The sequence below is a fragment of the Eurytemora carolleeae genome, unplaced genomic scaffold, assembly GCF_000591075.1.
Source record: "Eurytemora carolleeae unplaced genomic scaffold, Eaff_2.0 scaffold1832, whole genome shotgun sequence".
NCBI lineage: Eukaryota > Metazoa > Arthropoda > Copepoda > Calanoida > Temoridae > Eurytemora > Eurytemora carolleeae.
In genome coordinates, this window is record NW_019397720.1 from 2769 (window position 1) to 4433 (window position 1665).

Sequence of the window (1665 nt, forward strand, 5' to 3'; positions counted from 1 at the left end):
TCTGAACCTACAATGGTTGTTAAGCTTTATAACATAGATGCATCTAGAATATATGATTCCAACTTATGGGATTTGTTTTGTGTTAACACTGTAAAATTGTATTTTTCTTGGAATACTGGTAATAGTATTTTATTTGGTTTGCCACGAAAAACTCATAGATATTTTATTGAACAAATTTCTGAGCAAATTTATTTAAAAACTATGTTGTGTAGCCGATTTGTATCATTTTGCGAATCTATGTGTAAAAGTTGCAAGCTCAGCATCCGACTATTATTTGATTTATGCAAAAATGACCAAAGAACAAAATTATGTAAGACTTTATCTAATATTGCAAATGAAACCTATGTAGATAAACTGTCCTTGAACAAGTCTCTAGTAAAGTCAAACATGATTTACACGAATCCGGCTGAAAATGCGTGGAGAATTCCACTGTTAAAAGATTTACTATTAATCCGGTCAAATCCAAATGTTTTAGAAGGATTTAACTATGATGAAATAGATGTAATTATTGATGATATATGTAAAAACTAACTAAGTTTTTATTTTTATTTTATTTTATTGTTTTCGATTATATATTAATTCGTTATTTTATATGTTATATATGATCTCATTAGTTGATTTTAAATTGTACCATTGTGTACGAATAAATACAATATATCTTGATTTTGATCAGATTAATGGTAACTTAAGAGGGGGGGAGTAAGGGTGGTCAGTGTGAGAAAATAATTTCAGGCTTGTTTTGCAAATATTTAACCATATTTACTTATATGTGAAGAGAGGAAAGGAAAGGGGGGGGGTTAAAAAGGAAAATACTTTGACTTTTTTAAAATCAAGAATATGTTATTGTTTAAACCAAACGTTTTTTTTAATTTAAAAATTTTGCGTCAACAAAATCTTCCCTCCCCTCCCCATAACCCAAATGAAAAAGATTGGTCTTCTGCTATCTGCCCAATGTCGCTCAAAACGCCCGGACATGGTTGCCAGTGCAGCGCCCCTAGCGGCAGAAATATAAATCCTCTCAGTGTCTAGTCTAATAGTCTTGGTCATACCTGCCTCATAGTGAAACCATGGCATTTCTCTGTCCAGTGAGAATACGAAGAAATAAGAAGAAAAAGCGTGAGTTATTTTTCTATTCAAAATAGTTTACGCTGTCTTGCACTGTTGCGTCCATGCCTCTCTGAAATTGGCGGATTTTTGTATCGTTAGAATACAGTGTTCACTGTACAGTGCTGTGTTTGAGTAGTTTAAGTGAACGGATTGCGGATTTTCTCCCTCTGCGGGATCCATTCTTACTTGATTTATCTATTAGACGTGACTATAAGCGTAAATACGCCTGGAAGAGATATAAATTCAAAAGTTTGGAGATTTAATCTTAATCAATTTTCTAAGTGTTCTGCTATGTACATTGTACACTGTTCACAGCAGAATACATTTAATGCTTTAGCTCGTTACGGTAAAGTTTGATTGTTTGATACTAATCTGACAGTTAACTCACGAATATAACGGATGGTTAATTCTAAACCAATTAAAATTAAACTTTTCTATATAAAGAAATGTCCCCCCCCCCCCTCCTCCTATACATTTATGTCTACTCCCTCCCTCCCCACCCTCCTTCTATACATTTATGTCCACTCCCTCCCCACTGTAAACTGTAGACTGTAGACA

The 1665-nt window shown here is 33.6% G+C and overlaps 1 protein-coding gene across 2 annotated transcripts in view; it reads left to right on the plus strand.

The window, feature by feature from the left end:
• Window positions 1-958: 958 nt before the first annotated feature.
• LOC111715635 (SH3 domain-containing protein Dlish) overlaps window positions 959-1665 on the plus strand; it is a 15316-nt gene continuing 14609 nt past the window's right edge. For both annotated transcript variants that reach the window (XM_023490984.1, XM_023490983.1), the window contains exon 1: window positions 959-1116. In XM_023490984.1, coding sequence (XP_023346752.1) covers window positions 1068-1116 — 49 coding nt within the window. In that variant the 5' untranslated portion in view covers window positions 959-1067. The remainder of the gene's footprint in view (window positions 1117-1665) is intronic.